This window comes from Pristis pectinata, chromosome 11 (genome assembly GCF_009764475.1).
Source record: "Pristis pectinata isolate sPriPec2 chromosome 11, sPriPec2.1.pri, whole genome shotgun sequence".
NCBI lineage: Eukaryota > Metazoa > Chordata > Chondrichthyes > Rhinopristiformes > Pristidae > Pristis > Pristis pectinata.
Genome location: NC_067415.1, coordinates 3,654,931 through 3,676,596, shown reverse-complemented (window position 1 = coordinate 3,676,596; position 21,666 = coordinate 3,654,931). Strand labels below are relative to the sequence as shown.

At 46.1% G+C, this 21,666-nt stretch overlaps 1 protein-coding gene across 1 annotated transcript; it reads right to left on the bottom strand.

The window, feature by feature from the left end:
* Positions 1-20,124: 20,124 nt before the first annotated feature.
* Positions 20,125-21,069, bottom strand: LOC127576116 (olfactory receptor 52E2-like). The gene has a single exon (XM_052026501.1). It carries the CDS (start codon positions 21,067-21,069, stop codon positions 20,125-20,127), a length of 945 nt encoding a protein of 314 aa, XP_051882461.1.
* Between the last annotated feature and the right edge of the window lie 597 nt (positions 21,070-21,666).

Here is a 21,666-nt window from a genome sequence, read left to right as displayed (position 1 = left end):
GGCAGCACAAGTTGGTAAGAGATCTGTATGGATCTATTCAAGATTATAAAACTAAATAAATTTGGTAAAATGGTAAATTGGTAATTGGTTTATTATTGTCACATGTACCGAGGTACAGTGAAAAACTTTGTTTTGCATGCCATCCATACAGATCATTTCATTACAACAGTGCAATGAGGTAGTACAGGGGAAAACAATAACAGAATGCAGAATAAGGTGTTACAGTTACAGAGAAAGTGCAGTGCAGGCAGACAATAAGGTGCAAGGTCATACTGAGGTAGATTGTAAGGTCAGGAGTCCATTTTATCGTAATAGGGGACCGTTCAATATAACAGCAAGATCAGTTACCTATTTAAGATGGAATTCAGTACCCTAGAGCACTGTGAGACAGAGTCACTGAATATATCCAAGCAGAGATAGATTCTTTGTCTACAGTTATTGGCTGTGAGGACCAGGCAGGGAGCAGGAGCTGTGGCCTGGATCAGATCGGATACGATGTTGTTGAATGGCAGAGCTGTTGGCTGGCTCCATGTTTCTAGGCTTTTAATGTGGTCCAGAAACCCCTAAAAGAGCCAGTGATCGGTTACCTCCCAGCACTCCTGATGATGACTGAGCTGATGTCCTGCATCCCAATATGTGGAGAGGGCCAGGTTCATTCCCTCCCTTCCTGTGTCATCCACTGAGGTACCAACACCCCTAAACAAAGGCTTTCTGCTCTCCATCACCAACAGTCACCATACTCTGAACATGTCCGAGGAAAATGGGATTGGAGCTGGTTTGTGATGCCTGCTGTAGTTAAATATCCCAATGGACATTCTCTCTTCTCCCCCCTCCCATCAGGCAGAAGATACAAAAGCCTGAAAGCACGTACCACCAGGCTCAAGGACAGCTTCTATCCCGCTGTTATAAGACTATTGAACGGTTCTCTAGTACAAATTTGGAATTGTAATGCAATAATACAATCTCCTGGAATTGGTTTTTTAGTGTCACATGCACCGAGATACAGCGAAAAATTTTGTCTTGCATGCCATTCATATTGAGCTAGTACAGGGTAAAACAATAACAGAATACAGAATAAAATGTCACAGTTAGAGAGAAAGTGCAATGCAGGCAGACAATAAGGTGCAAGGCCGTAACGAGGTAGATTGTGAAGTCAAAAGTCCATCTTATCATACTAGGGGACCATTCAATAGTCTTGTAACAGCGGGATAGAAGCTGCCCTTGAGCCTGGTGGTACGTGCTTTCAGGCTTTTGTATCTTCTGCCCGATGGAAGGGGGGAGAAGAGAGAATGTCTGGGGTGGGTGGGTCACAGAGTTATACAATATGGAAACAGTCCCATTGACAATGATGTCCATCTAAGCTGGTCCCATTTGCACGCATTGTGTCCACATCCCTCTAAACCTTTCCCTTCCATGTACACGTCCCAATGTCTTTTAAATATTGTTATTGTATCTGCCTCAACCACTTCCTCTGGCAGCTTGTTCCATATACTCACCACCCTCTGTGCCCCTCAGGTCTCCTTTAAATCTTTCCCCCCTCTCCTTCAACCTATGCCCTCTAGTTTTAGACTCCCCTACCCTGGAAAAAATACTGTGACCATCCACCTTAACTACACCCCCTCATGATCTCATAGAACAGCACAGCAGAAGGACAGGCCCTTTGACTGAACTAATTAATCTCATGACACCCAATTCCTACTGCCTGCACATGGTCCATACCCCTCCATTCTCCGCACATTCACGTGCCTGTCTGAGAGCCTCTTAAATACCTCTATCGTATCTGCCTCCACCCCCACCCCTGGCAGCGCATTCCAGGCACCCACCACTCTCTGTGTAAGAAAAACTTGCCCCACACATCTCCTTTGATCTTACGCCCCTCACCTTAAATCTATACCCTCTAATTTTAGACTCCCCCACCCTGTGACAATTCACTTTGTGTATGCCTCTCATGATTTTATAGACCCTTGTAAACTCATCTCTCAGGGATGAGCTGTTAAACCGACAGCTTAGATATCTTTATTAGTCACATGTACATCGAAACACACAGTGAAATGCATCTTTTTGCATAGAGTGTTCTGGGGGCAGCCCGCAAGTGTCGCCGCGCTTCCGGTGCCAACATAGCACGCCCACAACTTCCTAACCCTGTATGTCTTTGGAATGTGGGAGGAAACCGGAGCACCCGGAGGAAACCCACGCAGACACGGGGAGACCGTACAAACTCCTTACAGACAGTGGCCGGAATTGAACCTGGGTCGCTGGCACTGTAATAGCGTTATGCTAACCGCTACACTACCATAGCTTCCCTGTCAAGAGGATGCAACAGATATACCACTGGTCTTCCCAGTAGTGACCTGGAATATCAGGGAGAGTATTGGTGGAAGGATGGGAATGTTTATCCCTCACTTTGTGCAATCTGCCCACATACAGATTGGCTGTGGAGAGATCAGAATTTGAAATCTGTCTGCTTTTGGCGGAATACGTTGAATCTTCATCTATTATGTTTACCTGTGTGTACCCTTACGCCGCTTAATAACATTGAACCTAGGACGAGAACGTTGAGTACATGGAAACATCAGCACCAAGTTCCTCTCCAAGGCATCTAGATTCACGACTTAACTGTTCTTTCATCATTGCTGTATTAAGATGCCAAATCTCTTGATTCAAAACATTGTGGAAGAACCTTCACCTGCAGACTGTGGTGGAACATGGAACAGGCCCTTCAGCCCACCATGTCTGTGCTGAACACGATACTGAATTAAGGTAAATCTCTTCTGCCTGCATATGATCCACATCCCTCCACTCCCTGCATATTCATGTGTCTATGTAACAGCCTCCTAAACATCACTATCGTATCTGCTTCCACCCCCACCCCTGGCAGCCTGTTCCAGGCACCCACCACTCTCTGTGTAAAACAACTTGCCCCGCACATCTCCTTTGAACTTTCCCCCTCTCACCTTAAATACATGCCCTCTAGTGACTGACATTTTTACCCTGGGAAAAAGACTCTAATTACCCTTCCTATGCCTCTCATAATTTTATAAATTTTATGATAGGTCTCCCCTCAGCCTCCAATGCTCCACAATAAACAATTCAGTCTGTCCAACCTCTCCTTATAGCTCATACCCTCTAAACCAGGCAGCATCCTGCCGAACCTCTTTCCAAAGCCTCTACATCCTTCCTGTAATGGGGTAAATTAGTAAATCGGTTTATTACTGTCACATGTACTGAGGTACAGTGAAAAACTTTGTTTTGCATGCCATCCATACAGATCATTTCATCACATCAGTACATCAAGATAATACAAGGGAAAACAATAACAGAATGCAGAATAAGGTGTTAGTTACCGAGAAAGTGCAGTGCAGGCAGACAATACTATGCAAGGCCATGATGAGGTAGATTGTGAGGTCAAGAGTCCATTTTATTGTACTAGGGAGCTGTTCAATAGTCTTATAACAGCGGGATAGAAGCTGTCCTTGAGCCTGGTGGTACGTGCTTTCAGGCTTTTGTATCTTCTGTACGATGGGAGGGGGGAGAAGAGAGAATGTCCGGGGTCGGTGGGGTCTTTGATTATGCTGGCTACTCTACCGAGGCAGCCAGAAATGTAGACAGAGTCCATGGAGGGGAGGCCAGTTTCCATGATGGTCTGGGCTGTGCCCACAACTCTCTGCAGTTTCTTGCGGTCATGGGCAGAGCAGCTGCCGTACCAAACCGTGATGCATCCGGATAGATGAATAATCATTCCATTTTTCTCATATTTCCCCATTGCACAGAAGGAGGCCATTCTGCCCATCAAAACTGTGCTTGCTCTCAGATCAATCCCATCCCTCCCCACGTTTTCCTCTAACCTATTCTCTCCCCACATTCCTATTAGCTCCCCCCAGATTCTACCCCTCACCCACACACTAGGGGGCAATTTACAGCGGCCGATTCACCCACCGACCCCGCACGTCCTTGGGATATGGGAGGAAATCGGAGCACCCGGGGGAAACCATGCAGTCACAGGGAGAAGGTGCAAACTCATTTGGGAACTAGGGGATTGAATTGTCCCCACTGTTCACTGCCTCTATCCCTGCTCAAGCCCCTCTTATACTTCTTTGGACTTTGTTGAAACCTACCTTCTGTGCTGTAAATTCCTCTGATTTAATGATAATTCTGCAAAGAAGAGGTACAATGATGCGACCAGTAGAGCCGCTAACTCCAGAGACAGCTCCAGAGACCTGGGTTCGATCCCGACCTCCAGAGCTGTCTGTGTGTGGAGTTTGCACATTCTCCCTGTGACCGCGTGGGTTTCCCCCGGGTGCTCCAGTTTCGTCCCACATCCCAAAGACGTGCGGGGATGGTGGGTTAAGTGGCTGCTGTGAGTGTGTGGGTGAGGGGTGGAATATCCGGGGGAGATGGTGAGTCATGAGAGAGAGTAGGTTGAAGGGCTTTATCTCTTCTCCCTCCTCCCATCGGGCAGGAGATACAAAAGCCAGAAAGCATGTACCACCAGGCTCAAGGACAGCTTCTAACCCACTGTTATAAGACTGTTGAATGGTCCCCTGGTACGTTAAGGTGGACCCTTGACCTCACAATCTACCTCGTTGTGACCTTGCACCTTGTTGTCTGCCTGCACTGCACTTTCTCTGTAGCTATAACACAACAGCACATTCCGCCTTGGGAGTCTCCAACCTGACGGCCTCAACATCGATTTCTCTAATTTCCTGTAACCCCTCCCCTTGTTTTTCTTCCCCTCCCCCCACCTCCTTTATCTTCCCTCATTCCTGGGGCTCCCTTCCCCCTCCTCGATGAGCTGCCCATCCCCTCCCCTCCCCTCCCCCATCCTTTATTCCATGGTCCACTGCCCTCTCCTACCGGATTCCTCCTTCTTCAGCCCTTTGCCTCTTCTACCCATCACCTCTCAGCTTATTACATCTTCTCCCCCACCCCACCCACCTACCTTCCCCCTCTCACCTGGACTCACCTGTCCCCTGCCTGCGTGGGCTTCTCTCCCTCCCCCCACCTTCTTATTCTGGCTTCTGCCCTCTTCCTCTCCAGTCCTGATGAAGGGTCTCGGCCCGAAACGTTGACTGGTTATTTCCCTCCACGGATGCTGCCTGACCTGCCGAGTCCCTCCAGCACTTTTTGTGTATTGCTCCAGATTCCAGCGTCTGCAAAATTTCTTTTGTCACTGTAACACTTTATTCTGCATACTGTTATTGTTTTCCCTTGTACTACCCCAATGCACTGTGTTATGAAATGATCTGTATGGATGGCATGCAAAACAAAGTTTTTCACTGTACCTCAGTACATGTGACAATAGTAAACCGATTTACCAATATAATTTAAAGCAAGATGTTTGCTTTGCTGGGAGCTAGCATGAACTGGATGGAATGAATGGCTTCCTCTGTGCTGTGATATGTCAGCGAAGATACAGTTCATTGGGCTGCCAAATTATTTGGGATGTGCTGCGGAAATGCCCATCTTACTGTGTGCAGTTGTGGGCTCCTTATTTAAGAAAGGATGTGCTGACGTTGGAGAGGGTTCAGAGAAGATTCACTGGAATGATTCCAGGAATGAGAGGGTTAACATATGAGGAACGTTTGATGGCTCTTGGGCTGTACTCCTTGGAGTTCAGAAGAATCAGGGGGGACCTCACAGAAACATTTTGAATGTTAAAAGGCCTGGACAGAATAGATGTAGCAAAGTTGTTTCCCATGGTAGGGGAGTCTAGTACAAGAGGGCACGACTTCAGGATTGAAGGGCGCCCATTCAGAACAGAGATGCGGAGAAATTTCTTTAGCCAGAGAGTGGTGAATCTGCAGAATTTGTTGCCACGGGCGGCTGTGGAGGCAAAGTCATTGGGTGTATTTAAGGCAGAGATTGATAGGTATCTGAGTAGCCAGGGCATCAAAGGTTATGGTAAGAAGGTAGGGGTGGGGCTAAATGAGAGAATGGCGGAGCAGACTCGATGGGCCAAATGGCCGACTTCTGCTCCTTTGTCTTGTCTTATGGTCTTTGCACTAAGAGCATGAACCGGCATTGTTGTTGGATGTCATGCTGGAATTGAAGTACTAACACCGACCAGTAGATGGTGGTGTTGGCTTTAGGTCTGTCCAGCTAACTGTCGTAAAGAAAATTTCTGCGGCGCCTAACACATCCTCAGCCTTTTCTGAACTGCTTTGCCACCAATGAAACAGCTGTTATGTAGGGAAGATGGTGGACAATTCGCCCAGGGTACAGGACTGATACCAGGCATCGTGTTTACTGAAAGTGACCGGTGAACACTCACAGAGTCAGAGAGTCATACAACATGGAAACAGGCCCATAGAACCATAGAACAATACAGGCCCTTTGGTCGACCATGTTGTGCTGACCTTCAAGCCACACCTAAGACTATCTAACCCCTTCCTCCCACATATCCCTCTATCTGAAATTCCACCATATGCTTATCTAACAATCTATTGAACTTGACCAACGTATCAGCCTCCCCCACCGCCCCAGGCAGCACATCCCACGCACCAACCACTCTCTGGGTGAAAAACCTCCCTCTGATGTCTCCCTTGAACTTCCCACCCATTACCTTAAAGCCATGCCCTCTTGAGCATTGGTGCCCTGGAAAAGAGGCGCTGGCTGTCCACTCTATCTATTCCTCTTAATATTTTGTACACCTCTATCATGTCTCCCCTCATCCTCCTCCTCTCCAATGAGTAAAGCCTTTAGTCTCTCCTCATAATCCATACTCTCTAATCCAGGCAGCATCCTGGTAAATCTCCTCTGCACCCTTTCCAACGCCTCCATATCCTTCCTATAATGAGGCAACCAGAACTGGACACAGTACTCTAAGTGTGGTCTAATCAGAGTTTTGTAGAGCTGCATCATTACTTCATGGCTCTTAAACACAATCCCATGATTTATGAAAGCTAACATCCCATAAATTTTCTTAACTACCCTATCCACCTGTGAGGCAACTTTCAGTGATCTGTGGATATGAACCCCCAGATCCCTCTGCTCCTCCACACTGCCCAGAATCCTGGCATTTACCTTGTACTCCACCTTGGAGTTTGTCCTTCCAAAGTGTACCACCTCACACTTCTCTGGATTGAACTCTATCTGCCACTTCTCAGCCCAGCTCTGCATCCTATCAATATCCCTTTGCAAGCTTCGACAGCCCTCCACACCATCCACAACACCACTGACCTTTGTGTCCTCTGCAAACTTGCTAACCCACCCTTCCACCCCCTCATCTAAGTCATTAATAAATATCACAAAAAATAGAGGTCCCAGAACCGATCCCTCTGGGACACCACTAGTCACAGCCCTCCAATCTGAATGCACTCCCTCCACCACAACCCTCTGCTTTCTACAGGCAAACCAATTCTGAATCCACACGGCCAAGCCTCCCTGGATCCCTTGGCCTCTGGCCTTCTGAAGAAGCCTACCATGTGGAACCTTGTCAAACGCCTTACTAAAATCCATGTAGACCACATCTACTGCACTACCCTCATCAATCTTCCTGGTCACCTCCTCAAAGAACCCTATCAGGCTTGTGAGGCAAGATCTTCCCTTCACAAAGCCATGCTGGCTGTCCCTAATCAGTCCATGATTCTCTAAATGCTCATAGATCCCATCTCTTAGAATCCTTTCTGACAGCTTACGCACCACAGACGTAAGGCTCACTGGTTTGTAATTCCCTGGACTATCCCTACTACCTTTTTTGAATAAGGGGACAACATTTGCCACCCTCCAATCCTCCGGTACCATCCCCGTGGACAATGAGGACTCAAAGATCCTAACCAACAGTTCAGCAATCTCCTCCCTTACCTCCCGAAGCAACCTGGGGAATATTCCATCAGGCCCCGGGGACTTACCTGTCTTAATATTTTCTAACAGCTCCAACACATCCTCTCTCTTAATATCTACATACTCTAGAACATTACCCTCACCTACACTGTCCTCAGCGCCATCAAGACCCCTCTCCTTGGTGAATACTGAAGAGAAGTATTCATTGAGAACCTCACCCACTTCCACAGCTTCCAGGCACATCCTCCCACCTTTGTCTTTAATCGGACCTACCTTTACTCTAGCCATCCTTCTGCTCTTCACGTACAAGTAAAAAGCCTTGGTTTCTCCTTAACCCTACTCGCCAAAGTCTTTTCATGTCCCCTTCTCGCTCTCCTCAGCCCCTTCTTAAGTTCCCTCCTTGCTATTCTATATTCCTCACGAGCCCTGTCTGATCCTTGCTGCTTACACCTTATGTATGCTGCCTTCTTCTTCCTAACTAGTTGTTCCCCCTCTCTCGTCACCCACGGTTCCTTCACCCTGCCATTCCTTCCCTGCCTCACCGGGACAAATTTATCCCTAACATCCTGCAAGAGATCCCTGAACATCGACCACACCTCTATAGTACATTTCCCTTCAAAAATGTCATCCCAATTTACACTCTCAAGTTCTCGCCTTATATAGCCTGATAATTTGCCTTTCCCCAATTAAATATCTTCCCGTCCTCTTTGCTCCTATCCCTGTCCGTGACAATGCTAAAGGCTATGGAGCAGTGATCACTGTCCCCAAAATGCTCACCCACCGAGAGATCTGTCACCTGACCCGGTTCATTACCTAAAACTAGATCTAATATGGCATTCCCTCTCATCGGCCTGTCAACATTGCTGTGACACACCTAACAAACTCCGCCCCGTCTAGATCACAAGATCACAAGACAAGGGAGCAGAAGTAGGCTATTCGGCCCATTGAGTCTGCTCCAAAGAAAAGGGGAAAAAAAGAAAAAGAAATGAGAAATGGGGGGGGGTGGCAAATGAGGGAAAAAAAACTAATCTAACCCCAATTTCTGGCCTTATCTCCATATCCCTTGATACCCTGACTAATTAGATATCTATCTATCTCCCCCTTAAACGCCTCCAATGATCTGGCCTCCACTGCTGTACCATGGCAAGGAATTCCATAAATTCACCACCCTCTGACTAAAGAAATTTCTCCTCATCTCTGTTTTAAACCTGTACCCTCTAATTATAAGATTGTGCCCTCTGGTCCTGGACTCACCCACCAAGGAAAATAGCTTGGCCACATCTACTCTGTCCAGTCCTTTCAACATTTTAAATGTCTCTATGAGGTCCCCTCTCATTCTTCTTTATTCCAGTGAGTACAGTCCAAGAGCCGACAAATGCTCATCATATGTAAGCCCTTTCATTTTGGGAATCATCTTTGTAAATCTCCTCTGAACCCTCTCCAACATCAACACATCCTTCCTAAGATATGGGGCCCAAAACTGTGCACAGTATTCCAAATGAGGCCTCACTAGTGCCCCGTAGAGCCTCATCAACACTTCCTTACTTTTATACACTATACCTCTCGAAATGAATGCCAATACAGCATTTGCTTTCTTTACCACCAATCCGACCTGGTGGTTAACCTTAAGGGTATCCTGCACGAGTACCCCCAAGTCCCTTTGTACTTCTGTACTTTGAATTTTCTCCCCTTCTAGATAATAATCTGCCCGTTTATTTCTGTTTCCAAAGTGGACAACGGCACATTTCTCAACATTGAATCTCATCTGCCATTTCCTTGCCCATTCTCCTAAACTATCTAGGTCTCTCTGCAACCTTCCTGTCTCCTCAATACTCTCTACTCCTCCACGTATCTTGGTGTCATCTGCAAACTTAGCCACAAAACCATTTACTCCATCATCCAAATCGTTAATGTACAAGGTAAAAAGAAGCGGCCCCAACACCGACCCCTGCGGCACACCACTAGTAACCGGTAGCCAACCAGAATAGGATCCTTTTATTCCCACCCTTTGCTTCCTACCAACCAGCCAATGCTCCACCCATTCTGTTATCCTACCCGTAATTCCATGACCTCTCATCTTATTAATCAGTCTCTTGTGCGGCACCTTGTCGAGGGCCTTTTGAAAGTCTAAATACACAACATCTACCGCCTCTCCCTTATCCACCCTACCTGAGATTTCTTCAAAAAACTCCAATAGGTTGGTCAGGCAAGTTCCAATCAATATTTGGGAAGTTGAAGTCTCCCATGATAATAACCCTGTTATTTTTGCATCTTTCCAAAATCTGCCTCCCAATCTGCTCCTCAGCATCCCTGCTGCTACCGGGGGGCCTATAGAATATTCCCAGTAGACTAACTGCTACTTTCTTGTTCCTAACTTCCACCCATATTGACACTAGAGAGGATCCTTCTACATTATCCACCTTTTCTGCAGCTGTAATAGCGTCTCTGACCAGTATCGTCACCCCTCCTCCTCTTCTCCCCCCACCCCCCCCCCATCCTTTTTAAAACATTGAAAACCAGGAATATTCAATATCCATTCCTGCCCTGGTGTCAGCCATGTCTCTGTGATAGCCACAATATCGTAGTCCCATGTGCTTATCCAAGCTCTCAGTTCATCTCCCTTATTCCTGATGTTTCTTGCATTTAAATGCACTTTAGCCCATCGACCTTCCTACTTTTGTAGCCTGTACTCAGCTTCTCCTTCCTCAAAGCCTCTCTACCTGTTAGATCTGACTTTTACCCATCCCCTTCTTCCTCTGACCTACTCCTCCAGTTCCTATCCCCCTCACAGACTAGTTTAAACCCTCCCGAATCACCCTCGCAATCCCTTAGGCCCATCTTGCCCATGTTGACCAAGGTTCTTACCTGAGGGAGTCCCATTTCCCTCTAAACCTTTCCTATCCATGTATATGTCTAAATCTCTTTTAAACGCTGTAATTGTACCCACCTCTACCACTTCCTCTGGCAGCTCCTTCCATATACCCACCACCCTCTGCGTGAAAACCTTGCCCCTCAGGTCCCCTTTAGAACTTTCCTCTCTCACCTTAAACCTATACCCTCTAGTTTTAGACTCCCCTACCCTGGGGAAAGGACTGTGACCGTCCACCTTATCGATGCCCCCCATGGTTTTATAAACCTCTATAAAGTCGCCCCTCGGCCTCCTTCGCTCCAGGAAAAACATTCCCAGCCTGTCCAGTCTCTCCTTATAACTCAAGCCCAGTCCCAGGAACATCCCCGTGAATCTCTTCCGCATCCTCTCCAGCTTAATGACATCCTTCCTATAGCTGGGCGACCAGAACTGCTCACAGTACTCCAAGTGCAGTCTCACCAATGTCTTGTACAATTGTAACATGACATCCCAACTCTGGTTCGCATTGCCCTGACAGGTGAAGGTGAGTGTGCCAAACGCCTTCTTCACCACCCTGTCTACCTGTGTCGCCACTTTCAGCGGACTAGGTACTTGTGCCATTAGGTGTCTTTGTTCTATGACACTCCCTGGGGCGCTGCCGTTCACGGCGTGTGTCCTGCCCTGGTTTAACTTCCAAAAATACATCACTTTGCACTTGTCTGAGTTGAATTCCCTTTGTCGTTCCTTTGCCACTTTCCCAGTTGAGCGAGATCCTGTTGTAACCTTAGACAACCTTCTTCACTGTCCACTGCACATAAGAGCCATTGAGTCATACAGCACGGAAACAGGCCCTTTGGCCCAACTGGTCCGTGCTGACCAAGGTGCCCTATCTATGGTGCCATCAGCAAACTTACTGACCGTGCCACCTACATTCTAAATCGTTCATATAGATGACAAACAGCAGGGGACCCGGCACCGATCCCTACGGCACACCACTGGTCACAGGCCTCCAGTCTGGTAAACAACCCTCCACTACCTCCCTCTGACTCCTTCCACCAGCCCAATCCTGCATCCGACTGGCTAGCTCACCCGTGTGATATAATCTTGCAGACCAGCCTACCATGCGGGACTTTGTCCAAGGCCTTGTTAATGTCCATGTAGATAACATCTACTGCCCTTCCCTTGTCAATCCTTTCAGTCACCTCTCCAAACACTCAAATTCATGAGACACCATTTACCACCCATTAAGCTATGCTGACCTTCCCTAATCACCCTTGGACTTTCCAAATTCAGATAGATCCTGTCCCTCAGAATCCCCTCCAATTATTTTCCCACCACTGATGTTAGGCTCACCGGCCTGTAGTTCCCAGGCTTGTCCTTGCAGCCCTTCTTAAATAAAGTCACAACATTAGCCACCCTCCAGTCTTCTGATGCTTCATCTGTGGCTTCACTTGCTTCCAATAATGTCCAAGGGTGCAACTGATTAGGCAGTGGGATTATATCTACCTTTAAGCACCTCAACACGTCCTTCTTTGTAATGTAGATATGTTTCAAGACATCACTGTTCTTTTCCCTGAATTTCCTAGTTTCCATGATCTTATCCACGGTAAATACAGACAAGAAGATTTCATTTAAGATCTCACTCATCTCCTGTGGCTCCACACATGGATGACCACACTGATTCTTACTATCCGGATGCATCACGGCTTGGTACGGCAACTGCTCTGCCCGGGACCGCAAGAAACTGCAGAGAGTTGTGGACACAGCCCAGCACATCACGGAAACCAGCCTCCCCTCCATGGACTCTATCGGCACTTCTCTCTCCCTTGGTAAAACAGCCAACATAATCAAAGACCCCACCCACCCCGGACATTCTCTCTTCTCCCCTCTCCCATCGGGCAGAAGATACAAAAGCCTGAAAGCACGTACCACCAGGCTCAAGGACAGCTTCTATCCCACTGTTATAAGACTATTGAATGGTTCCCTCGTACAATAAGATGGACTCTTAACCTCACAATCTACCTCATTATGGCCTTGCACCTTATTGTCTGCCTGCACTGCACTTTCTCTGTAACTAACACCTTATTTTGCATTCTGTTATTGTTTTCCCTTGTATTACCTCTTTCTTTTTCAATCTTTTTATTAGTTTTCAAATTAATACAGATTAATATATCAATGTTTCTACATGTAATACAAAGAGATCAGGAGAACAATCATGACCTGGATAATCATAAAGAACAATAAAGTATAAAAAAATCTGTAGATCCAATGATCTGTTAGTGATTGAACATAATATAAAGGAAAATGATTTATTATAAAATATAAAAGAAAGAAAAAAATCCCCAAAACAATAAGAAAAATTATAAACCATATATCAAACCAAACTAAGCTAAAGAAAAAAATAATTCAAAAAAAAGGACTAAAATTTCTCAATAGAAACAGAGCAATATTATGTCATCAACTCCGTTCCTCTAAATCGAAAGGTTATTATAAGGGGATCTATATCATGTGAAAATATTGAATAAATGGACTCCAAATATCTTCAAATTTAAGCGAAGGATCCACAGTACCACTCCTAATTTTTTCCAAGTTTAAACATGATATAGTTTGAGAGAACCATTGAAAAGTAGTAGGGGGTATTGGATCCTTCCATTTAAGCAAAATGGATCGTTTGGCCTTTAATGTAACAAAGGCAATCATACGGTTAGCGGAGGCAGATAGATGGCCAGATTCTATCCTTGGTAAACCAAAAATTGCAGTGATAGGGTGAGGTTGTAAATCAATCTTCAATGCATTTGAAATAATGTTAAAAATATCTTTCCAATATTTTTCCAAAAGAGGACAGAACCAAAACATATGTGTCAAAGAAGCCACATTCGATTTACATCTGTCACATATAGGATTTATATGGTGATAAAAACGAGCTAGCTTATCTTTCGACATATGGGTCCTGTGAACAACCTTAAACTGTATCAAAGAGTGTCTGGCACACATTGAAGATGTATTAACTAAATGAAGAATTCTCTTCCAAGTCTCTGTAGGTAAAGATGTCTGGAGTTCACTTTCCCATTCATCCTTAATTTTGTCCGGTGGTTCTGAACGAATTTTCATAATTAAATCATAAATTGTTGCTATCAAGCCCTTCTGACAGGGATTAAAACCAAAAAATTTTTCCAGAATTTCAGTTTTGTGAGGTGTGGGAAAAGAGGGTATAGTAGCTTTTAAAAAATTTCTAATTTGCAAATATCAAAAGAAGTGTGATCTAGGTAAATTATATTTATTAGACAATTGTTCAAAAGATGAGAAACAGTTATTAATGAATAGATCATGAAAACATACTATTCCCTTCCTTTTCCGTATGGAAAAAGCTGAGCCAACTCTGGATGGATGAAAGAAAAAATTAGATTGAATGGGACATGATAGATTAAATTTATTCAATCCAAAAAATTTACAAAATTGAAACCATATTCATATTGTATGTTTAACAATTGGGTTAATGATATGTTTACTTAATTTGGTAAGTGCAAAAGGGAGTGGAGCTCCTAAAATAGAAACTAATAAAAATTCAAGTACTGATTTCCCTTGTACTACCTCAATGCACTGATGTGATGAAATGATCTGTATGGATGGCATGCAGAACAAAGTTTTTCACTGTACCTCAGTACATGTGACAAGAATAAACCAACTTACCAATTTACCTCAGAACCTACACAACTGGAGTGGAAGCAAATCACCCTCGTTGCCAGGGTACTGTCTAAACAAAAGGTCTCCGTGGTGCAGGAGCAGACTGGGGTTTCCCCAACTTATTTTGTCCTTCAGGGTTTCCATCCCAAGGTATTGAGCCCCCCAAACCCATCTACAGATTTAGTCTTTAGTCTTTAGTTGCATTTATTGTCATGTGCACAAGTACGGTGAGGTACAGGTACAATGAGAAACTTGCAGCTGCATCACAGGCACGTAGGTACAGACAACACACAGAACGTAAATTATACAAGACAGTGAAGGAAAAGACTGTACAAATAAGACATTAGTACAAAAAAGACACATTCAGAGACAAGTCCACGGCAGTGCAAGAGGTGGTCCATGGTGTCCCGTTGCTGAGGTAGGGTTGGGGTTGTGCAGGTTGGTTCAAGGACCTGATGGTTGAAGGGAAGTAGCTGTTCCTGAACCTGGTGGTGTGGGACTTCAGGCTTCTGTACCTCCTGCCTGATGGTAGCAGCGAGACGAGGGCATGGGCCAGATGGTGGGGATCCTCGATGATAGATGCTACCTTCTTGAGGCAGAGCCTCCCCCCACTGATTAGCCCAGACTTTCCCACCCCACCTCACTCCCAAACCCTTCAATGGCCCCAGACCACTGACCCAGCCTGGTCCTCTCTCAGTACCCCCAAACCCAAGCTCATCCCAGAACAGGAGGAAGGGTTCTGTTAACTGCAGTTCAACAGAGTTGGGCCCTTGCCTTGCAATGACCATAGAAGGTGTCAGAGACACGGGAGACTGCAGATGTTGGAACCTGGAGCAAGGAACAAGATGCTGAATAGAGTGTTACAGCTACAGAGAAGGTGCAGGTCTATAACAAGTCATCTTATACAGTCATTGCAAGGTACCCCTTGTTTGGTTCTATGCTCCACCTTCCGTTCCTATCAGATGCAATCATCTGCAGCACTTTGTTGCCTCCACCTCTCACCTCCCAGCCTCTGTCACTACTTATTCTGCATTCTGTTACTCTTTTCCCTTGTACTACCTCAATGCACTGACGTGATGAAACGATCTGTATGGATGGCATGCAGAACAAAGTTTTTCACTGTACCTCGGTAATAATAAACCAATTTATTTAATTGACCATATGAGGCATACTAGAATTTCTCAGCAAGAAACACAGACGAAGTCATACCACCCACTGAGCAATATAATACCCACTTCCTGGGGTGCATCTCAGTTACCGCAGACAGTTACATTCAGTGCACTTTACTGTATATTAATCAGCAATTAATTTCCAGTATATTCAGTTATGACGTCAGTTGTCCTGAAAATCAAATTAGTTCATATTAAGCGGAAGCCTTGCATCATTCTGTTACTCCTGTGTTAATCATTAGCTTTACTTTAAATTTTGTGGAATATTCATATTTATTCAGCTGTGTTTTGCTGGATTGATTTATCATTGTAACATCGAACATAGAACAGTACAGCACAGGAACAGGCCTTTTGGCCCACAATGTTTTGCTGAACTAATTAAACTAGTAATTAAACGCCTAACTAGACTAATCCCTTCTGCCTACACAATGTCCATCTCTCTCCATTTTCCGCACATCCACGTGCCTGTCTAAGAGCCTCTTAAATGGCCTTATTGTATCTGCCTCCACCACCACCCCTGGCAGCACATTCCAGGCACCGACCACTCTCTGTGTATAAAAAACTTGCCCCACACATCTCCTTTGAACTTACCCCCTCTCACCTTAAATGCGTGCCCTCTGGTATTAGACCTGGTACAAGATGCAGTGAAAAGCTTTTGTCTGCGTGCCATCCAGACAGATCATTCCACACATATGTACTTTGTGGTAGTACAAAAGGAAAACAGAATGCAGAATATGGCGTTACAGTTACAGAGAAAGTGCAAGGGCCACAATGAGGTAGATTGGGAGATTAAGAGTTCATCTTTTAGTGATCACCTTATGGTACTACATCAAAGGGTTTTAAATTCCAGGTTTAGTGAACGCCAAACTTGTAAATTCTTGTAAATCCTCCAGATTAATGACGTCCCTCCTAAAGTAGGGTCACCAAAACCGTACACGATACCATTTGCAGTTCTGTTAGAATGTGGTTGGTTATCTAAATCATATGGGAGTGAATCTGGCAGGTGTACAATCATTGGTTATCTGCTCCAACATGTGCTGTCACCACAGTAAAGACTGAGTTTTATATCTGCGTGATCACCACAGCTCGGAGTGTGTAGCCCCTGCACTATACAGTGTGGGTTTCACCCAACACATTGTTCCATCTACGTGCATCTTCTGTCAGGGAGCTCCTGGAGAGAGCTGCTTGTCAGCTCATCCTTGCTGTGTACTCGCCCTTAGATTTTTCTCAGCCAAGGGAGGTCCACAAGGCACAAGGGGATGCAAGATATCATTATACCACAGGAAGCATCCTATCCAGATGCATCACGGCTCAGTACAGCAACAGCTCTGCCCAAGACCACAAGAAATTGCAGAGAGTTGTGAACACAGCCCAGTCTGTCACACAAATCGGCCTGCCCTCCATGGAATCTACACTTTCCACTGCCTTGGGACAGCAGCCAACATAATTAAGGTCCCCACACACCCCGGACATTCTCTCTTCTCTCCCCTCCTGTAAGGCAGAAGATACAAAAGCTTGAGAGCACGTACCACCAGGCTCAAGGACAGCTTCTATCCCATGGTGATAAGACTATTGAATGGTTCTCTTATACGATGAGATGGTCTCTTGACCTCACAATCTACCTTGTTATAACCTTTCACCTTATTGTCTACCTGCACTGCACTTCCTCTGTAGCTGTGACACTTTACTCTGTATTCTATTATTGTTTTTACCCTGTACTACCTCAATGCACTGTGTAATGAATTGATCCGTACAAACGGTATGCAAGACAAGTTTTTCACTGTACCTTGGGACAAGTGACAATAATAAACCGATTCCAATATCAATATAAGATTATGGAAGGGAAAGATAAGACAGAGGCAGGAAGGTTGTTTCCACTGGTAGGCGAGGCTAGAACTAAGCGACATAGCCTCAAAATTCGGGCGAATAGATTTGCAACAGAGATGAGGAGAAACTACTTTTCCCAGAGAGTAGTGAATCTGTGGAATTCTCTGCCCAGGGAAGCAGTGGAGGCTGCCTCATTAAATATATTTAAGATACAGTTAGATAGATTTTTGCATAGGAGGGGAATTAAGGGTTATGGAGAAAAGGCAGGTAGGTGGAACTGAGTCCACGGCCAGATCAGCCATGATCTCATTGAATGGCGGAGCAGGCTCGACGGGCCAGACGGCCGACTCCTGCTCCTATTTCTTATGTTCTTATGAAGAAGGCACACAGGATACATGACGGTAGTGTAGCAGTTAGCGTAACGCTATTACAGCGCCAGCGACCCAGGTTCAATTCCCGCCGCTGTCTGTAAAGAGTTTGTACATTCTCCCCGTGTCTGCATGGGTTTCCTCCAGGTGCTCCGGTTTCCTCCCACATTCCAAAGACGTACGGGTTAGGAAGTTGTGGCATGCTACGTTGGCGCCGGAAGCGTGGCGACACTTGCGGTCTGCCCCTAGAACACTCTATGAAAAAGATGCCTTTCACTGTGTGTTTTGATGTACGTGAGACTAATAAAGATATCTCTTAAACTTCATTAGGTGGGATATAGAATATAAGAGCAGGGCGGTTATAACTTTATAGAACATTGGTCAGGCCACAGCTGGAGCACTGTGCACAGTTCTGGTCACCACACTATAGGGAGGAGGTGACTGCATTGGAGAGGGTGCAGAGGAGATTCAGCAGGACGTTACCTGGGATGGAGTGTTTCAGTTACAAGGAGAGACTGGAGAGGATGAGCCAGTGTTCCCTGGAGCGGAGGAGACCTGAAGGGGGAATTGACAGAGATATACAGAATTATGAACACCACAGTGAGAAATTATTCCCGTAATGGAGGTCTAAAACCAAGGGGCACCTAAGTCTGCTAAGTCTGAAGGGGGACCTGTTGGAGATTTACAAAATTATGAGCGGCACAGCTAGGTTTGATAGAAATAATTTTTTCCCCCATAGAAGAGATGTTTGACGGCTCTTGGGCTGTACTCCTTGGAGTTCAGAAGAATGAGGGGAGACCTCACAGAAACATTTCGAATGTTAAAAGGCCTGGACAGAGTAGATGTGGCAAAGTTGTTTCCCATGGTAGGGGAGTCTAGTACAAGAGGGCACGACTTCAGGATTGAAGGGCGCCCATTCAGGACAGAGATGCGGAGAAATTTCTTTAGCCAGAGAGTGGTGAATCTGTGGAATTTGTTGCCATGGGTGGCTGTGGAGGCAAAGTCTTTGGGTGTATTTAAGGCAGAGATTGATAGGTATCTGAGTAGCCAGGGCATCAAAGGTTATGGTGAGAAGGCAGGGGAGTGGGGCTAAATGGGAGAATGGATCAGCTCATGATAGAATGGCAGAGCAGACTCGATGGGCCGAATGGCCGACTTCTGCTCCTTTGTCTTATGGTCTTATATCCGATTAGTTTTAAGGCCAGGATAAGAGGTTTCAAGGGGATCTGAGGGAGAATTTTTTCACCCAGAGGGGGGTTGGAATCTGGAATGCACTGCCTGAAGGGGTGGTGGAGGCAGAGACTCCCACAACATCTAAACATCCAGATGAGCACTTGAATCACCAAGGCAGAGAAGATTATGGACCAAGTGCCGGTAAATGGAGACACAAGAGATTGCAGATGCTGGAACCTGGACCAACAAACAAACAGACGGCTCCTCCAGTTATTTGTTTGTTGCTGGTAACAGGTGATGCATTTTGGAAAGTCAAACCAGCGCAGGACTTGTACTGTGAATGGCAGAGCACTAGGGAGTGTAATGGAACAGAGGGACCTAGCAGTCCAAGTGCATAGTTCATCAAAAGTGGCGTCACAGGTAGACAGGGAGGTGAAAAAGGCGTTTAGCACGCTGACCTTCATCAGTCAGGGCACTGAGTATAGGAGTTGGGATGTTATGTTGCAGTTGTATAAGTTGTTGATGAGGCCGCACTTGGAGCGCTGTGTGTACAGTTTGGGTTGCCTTGTTATAGGAAAGACGTGGTTAAACTGGAAAGAGTGCAGAGAAGATGTTGCCAGGACTCGAGGGCCTGTGTTATAGGGAGAGGTTGGCCAGGTTGGGTCTTTATTCCTTGGAACGTAGGAGGGACGACCTTATAGAAATGTGTAAAATTATGAGAGGCATAGGTAAGGTGGACGGTAACAGTCTTTTCCCCAGGGTAGGGGAGTCCAAAACTAGGGGGCATAGGTTGAGTGTGAGAGAGAAAAGATTTAAAAGGGACCTGAGGGGAAACTTTTTCCACACAGAGGGTGGTGAGTGTATGGAACGAGCTGCCAGAGGAAGTGGGCGAGGCAGGTACAACGGTATCATTTAAGAAGCACTTGGTTAGGTACATGGAGGGGCGGGGCCTGGAGGGATATGGGCTGAACACAGGAAGTTGGGACTAGCTGGGTGGGCACCGTGGTCAGCATGGACTGGTTGGGCAGAAGGGCCTGTATCCATGCTGTATGGCTCCATGACTCTTATGATTCTAAATGGTATTAGTATGGATGGGTACGATGGTTAGCATGGACATACCAGGCTGAAGGGCCTCTATCTGGGCTGCTTATCCCTCTGATTCCAAGATGAGCTCACAGTGATATCGGAAAGGCCCAAAATAAGGGGAAATTGGGAACGTACAGAAGAATACCACTTGAATTTAGGTGACAACTTTCCCCACAGTGAGAGCATCTCAAGATCCGTCGGCGACTCTCCTCCTGCCCAGCAGCTTCAGGAAACTATTCCTGATTTCTTTTGTCCTCACGCCATAGATGATGGGATTGAAGATCGGCTGGAAGATGACGAAGGTGACCGCGACCACAAAGTGCAGCTCGGCTGAGAAGAGACTGGGCACCAGGTACATGACGAACTCGAACAGGGCGCTGGTGTAGAACAACATCAGGACGCAGACGTGCGTGGTGCAGGTGTTGAGGGCCTTGGTGCGTGCCTCGCCCTGCCCACTGTTGACCGCCACCTTGAAGATCCTGAAGTAGGAGTAGCCAATGAGGGAGCTGTCGGGCAACGTGATGAGGAAGGACAAGGGGTAGGTGATGGCGTCGCTTGCCATCACCCCGCGGCAGGCCAGCTTGGACAGAGACCCATAGTTGCAGTAGCAATTCTGGATGTAGTTGGAGCCGCAGTAACTGGCTTGAGTCAGCAGAGCCGCGACCGCCACAAAACACATAGCACGGAGGAAAATGATCAGCGTCACGCCCAGTATGATGCGGCGGAAGGTCAGCTTGTGATAGCTGAAGGGGTGGCAGATGGCCACGTAGCGGTCGTACGCCATCGCCACCAGCAGCGTTGACTCACTCAGCGCCGTGCAGTAGACGAAGAACATCTGGGTGACACAGCCCTCCAGTGAGATGGCCATGGATTGGAAGAGGTACATGGCCAACAGCTTGGGGATGGTCACGTTGCTGAGAATGATGTCAATGACGGCCAGAAGGCAGAGCAGGTAGTACATGAGTCCGTGCATCCGGGGCTCTGTCCTGATCAGGTACATGATGGTGAGGTTGGCAACCAGGATGACAATGTAAACCAACAGAAAGATGATGAATATCAGCAGGTGGTATTCATCGCCGTTGGGCACTCCTTGTAAGATGAACTCAACATGACTTCTGTTGCTATCATTCATGGTTTCCGGGGGGTCTGGAATTGAGAATTAACAAAGGCTCGAATTATTTTGTTTTCCTTTTCCAAAGGAGGTTTATTCAGTGATTACAGTATCCCAGGGTTGAAATGTCTAATTCTCTGTCTTTACCTCTCATTGTCTTGGTGAAGCAGCCGGCGTAATCAAAGACCCCACCCACCTGGGTCATTCTCTCTTCTCTCCTCTTCCATCGGGTAGGAGATACAGGAGCCTGAGGGCACGTACCACCAGGCTTAAGGACAGCTTCTATCCCACTGTGATAAGACTATTGAACGGTTCCCTTATACAATGAGATGGACTTTGACCTCACGATCTACCTTGTTGCGACCTTGCACCTTATTGCACTGCACTTTCTCTGTAGCTGTGACACTTTACTCTGTACTGTTATTGTTTTTACCTGTACTACATCAATGCACTCTGTACTAACTCAATGTAACAGCACTGTGTAATGAATTGACCTGTACAATTGGTTTGTAAGACAAGCTTTTCACTGTACCTCGGTACAAGTGACAATAATAAGCCAATTCCAATACCAATACCAATAATTCCCCGTGGGGATGCATTTAAGGTGAGAGGGGATAA

Excerpts from the sequence above, each read along its gene's own strand:
- LOC127576116 (XM_052026501.1), bottom strand. The coding sequence starts at position 21,069 with ATGAATGATAGCAACAGAAGTCATGTTGAGTTCATCTTACAAGGAGTG.